The sequence below is a fragment of the Salvia splendens genome, chromosome 16 (assembly GCF_004379255.2).
Source record: "Salvia splendens isolate huo1 chromosome 16, SspV2, whole genome shotgun sequence".
Taxonomy (NCBI): domain Eukaryota; kingdom Viridiplantae; phylum Streptophyta; class Magnoliopsida; order Lamiales; family Lamiaceae; genus Salvia; species Salvia splendens.
In genome coordinates, this window is record NC_056047.1 from 28,069,103 (window position 1) to 28,071,648 (window position 2,546).

General features: G+C 52.9%; 1 protein-coding gene across 1 annotated transcript; it reads left to right on the forward strand.

Moving 5' to 3' along the window:
- Window positions 1-1,262: 1,262 nt before the first annotated feature.
- Window positions 1,263-1,844, forward strand: LOC121770452. Its single transcript, XM_042167183.1, has one exon. It carries the CDS (start codon window positions 1,263-1,265, stop codon window positions 1,842-1,844), a length of 582 nt encoding a protein of 193 aa, XP_042023117.1.
- Window positions 1,845-2,546: the final 702 nt, after the last annotated feature.

The following is a 2,546-nucleotide window of genomic DNA, read 5'->3' on the forward strand; positions in this document are numbered from 1 at the left end:
AGCGTACAGACATGTTTATGTTCCTTCGGGAAAAGCTTGCCGCGAGGGTCACAGGGTGGGCTCACCGCCACCTCTCGTTTGGAGGGAGACTCACCCTCATCAAGAGTACGCTCGAAGCGGTGCCACTCCACATCTTCCAAGCCATCGAGCTAACCTCCGGGGCGCTCAAACAATTGGATCAGCAGATGGCTCGGTTCTTCTGGGGATTGACAAGTGAGAGGAAAAAAACACACTGGATCGGTTGGGATCAGATCTGCCTCCCGACGTCCGAAGGAGGGCTCGGAGTTCAAAAAACCAAAGAAGTACTCCGAGCCTTTAGCATTAAGTTATGGTGGAGATTCCGAGAGCAAAGCTCACTCTGGGCTAGATATATGATGTTAAAATATTGCAAGAAGATCTCCCCCCTTGCGGCCAACCCCTCCGGGCATAACAGCCCAACTTGGAAAAGACTCATGCGCACAAGACATCACGCGAATCCTCACATTCGATGGGAGGTGGGTAAAGGGGAAATCTACTTTTGGGATGACATTTGGGTGGGTGATTCCACTCTTCGGTCCCTTACTTTTGATGATAGAGGCAACCACACTTCCCGGGTCGAAGAACTCCATGACCAGGCCGGGCTACCACAACAGGTTATTTCTCAGATCCTCGACACCCCGATCATTGCAGGGGAGCCAGACACGCCGAGGTGGTCCCTTTCTAGCCTCGGAGAATTTACGCTAGCAACAACATGGGACACTATCCGCACACATAGACCGAGGATACAAGGGCTCGAAGACATTTGGAGGGCTGGCCTAACCAACTCTATTGCAATCTTCAACTGGCGCCTTCTGTCGAATCGAATCCCGGTTGATTCTAAACTCCAATGGAGGAAGATCGACTTGGCCTCAAAATGCCAATGCTGCCCAAGGAATCCGAGCACCGAATCCCTTCAGCACCTCTTCATCCAAGGTCGGGGAGCAACTAGTGTGTGGCGAGAATTCGACGGGTGGTTCGGGGGATCGGCACCTCCCCTACGGATTAACGACACCATTCCGGATCGGCTTGAGACCTGGTCGCATCGGATGCAACAACAAGACCCGAAACACCTTTGCCGAGTAACGCCATACCTCATCCTGTGGTTCCTTTGGGCGGAGCGAAACAGAAGCCGGCATGAGCAAGTCCAATTCAAACCGTACAATGTGGTGTGGCAAGTTCAGATGTACATTTACAATAACATGACTAACGGGATCATTAAGCCGAAGCACTAGAAGGGAGTGCAAATGGGCTTGAGTATTCCGAGCCACCCTGCCTCAAGACTGCCGAGACCACTGGTGACGTCCTTTAAGTGGCACCCCCCTGAAGGCCCGTGGATTAAAGTCAATACGGACGGGGCATACACTGGGGCACCGGATAGAGCGGGAGGGGAAGGAGTGGTACGCGACTGGTCCGGAAAGTTGCTCGCGGCCTTCTCAACCCCCCTTGACGCACACTCAGCCCTAGAGGCCGAATTGATGGCTGCTCATCATGGACTTGAGCTTGCGAGGGTACATGAGCAACCCATTTGGATCGAGACGGACTCAGAACAAGCCGCCAAACTCCTCAATGGCTTTACGTGGGGACCGGCACATCTCCGCCGGGTCATGGCGCGAATTTTCCTCTTCAAGCGCCGGTACACCATGCGCGCCTCCTTTATCCCCCGGGAGGGGAATCAAGCGGCGGACCTGCTCGCTAAGATGGGCCTTGGCCAGCAATGCTTCCTCAGGTTCTCCGCCCAAACAGCTCCAAGACCCCTAAAGGACATCATTAGAATGGAAGAAATGGGAATACCCAACATTCGAGTTCGGTCGGAAGAACACGAGTAGCACAGTTGCCGAGGAAGGAAGGAGTGTTTTATCTTTTGATTTTGTTCATTTGTATCTTGTCTTTTGGAAGGGAGTATGATGAGGTCCGGGTTGTGGGATCCGGGCCGCTTTCTACTCCTAATCTTTGGGTTGGCACACCACTTTTGGGTGTGGCCAGGATCTGTATTCAACCTCTTATGATATATAGGGATGAGGGACCCACGAACCCTCCACCGTAAAGGTGTTTGATTAAAAAAAAAAAAAAGGAGGTTCGCTGCCTTTTTGCCGTCTTGGTGAACAAAGGAGGCTCGGCATCTACATTCGCGCTGTTCGAGCCGTATCTTGGTTAGGATTTGCCGGACACTTGCCGGGCCCCAAGCCCTTGACTTAATCAAGGCTGCCACCTAGTGTGAATTTGTCTCGATCCAAATAGGAACATTACGTTCCCGTGCTCGGATTAGGCCCTGAAGAATGGCCTCCATCTCGGCCTCTAGATCGGATAAAACGGGGGATGGTGCGAGGAAGGCCGACACCATTCGACCCCGATGATCACAGAGAACTCCTCCACATCCTCCTTGATTTGCGGCTGGGCTAAAGATACCCTTGGTGTTGAGTTTGATACCGGGGGGGTCCGGAGGCTGCCACTTTACTACCATAACCTTTTGCAACGGTGATCTGTTTTGAGGAGGAATCGTGCATGCGGCCGCACTCTTCACTCCCACG

Bases quoted from the DNA above. Each gene is read 5' to 3' on its own strand.
- LOC121770452 (XM_042167183.1), top strand. From the start codon at position 1,263: ATGGGCTTGAGTATTCCGAGCCACCCTGCCTCAAGACTGCCGAGACCA.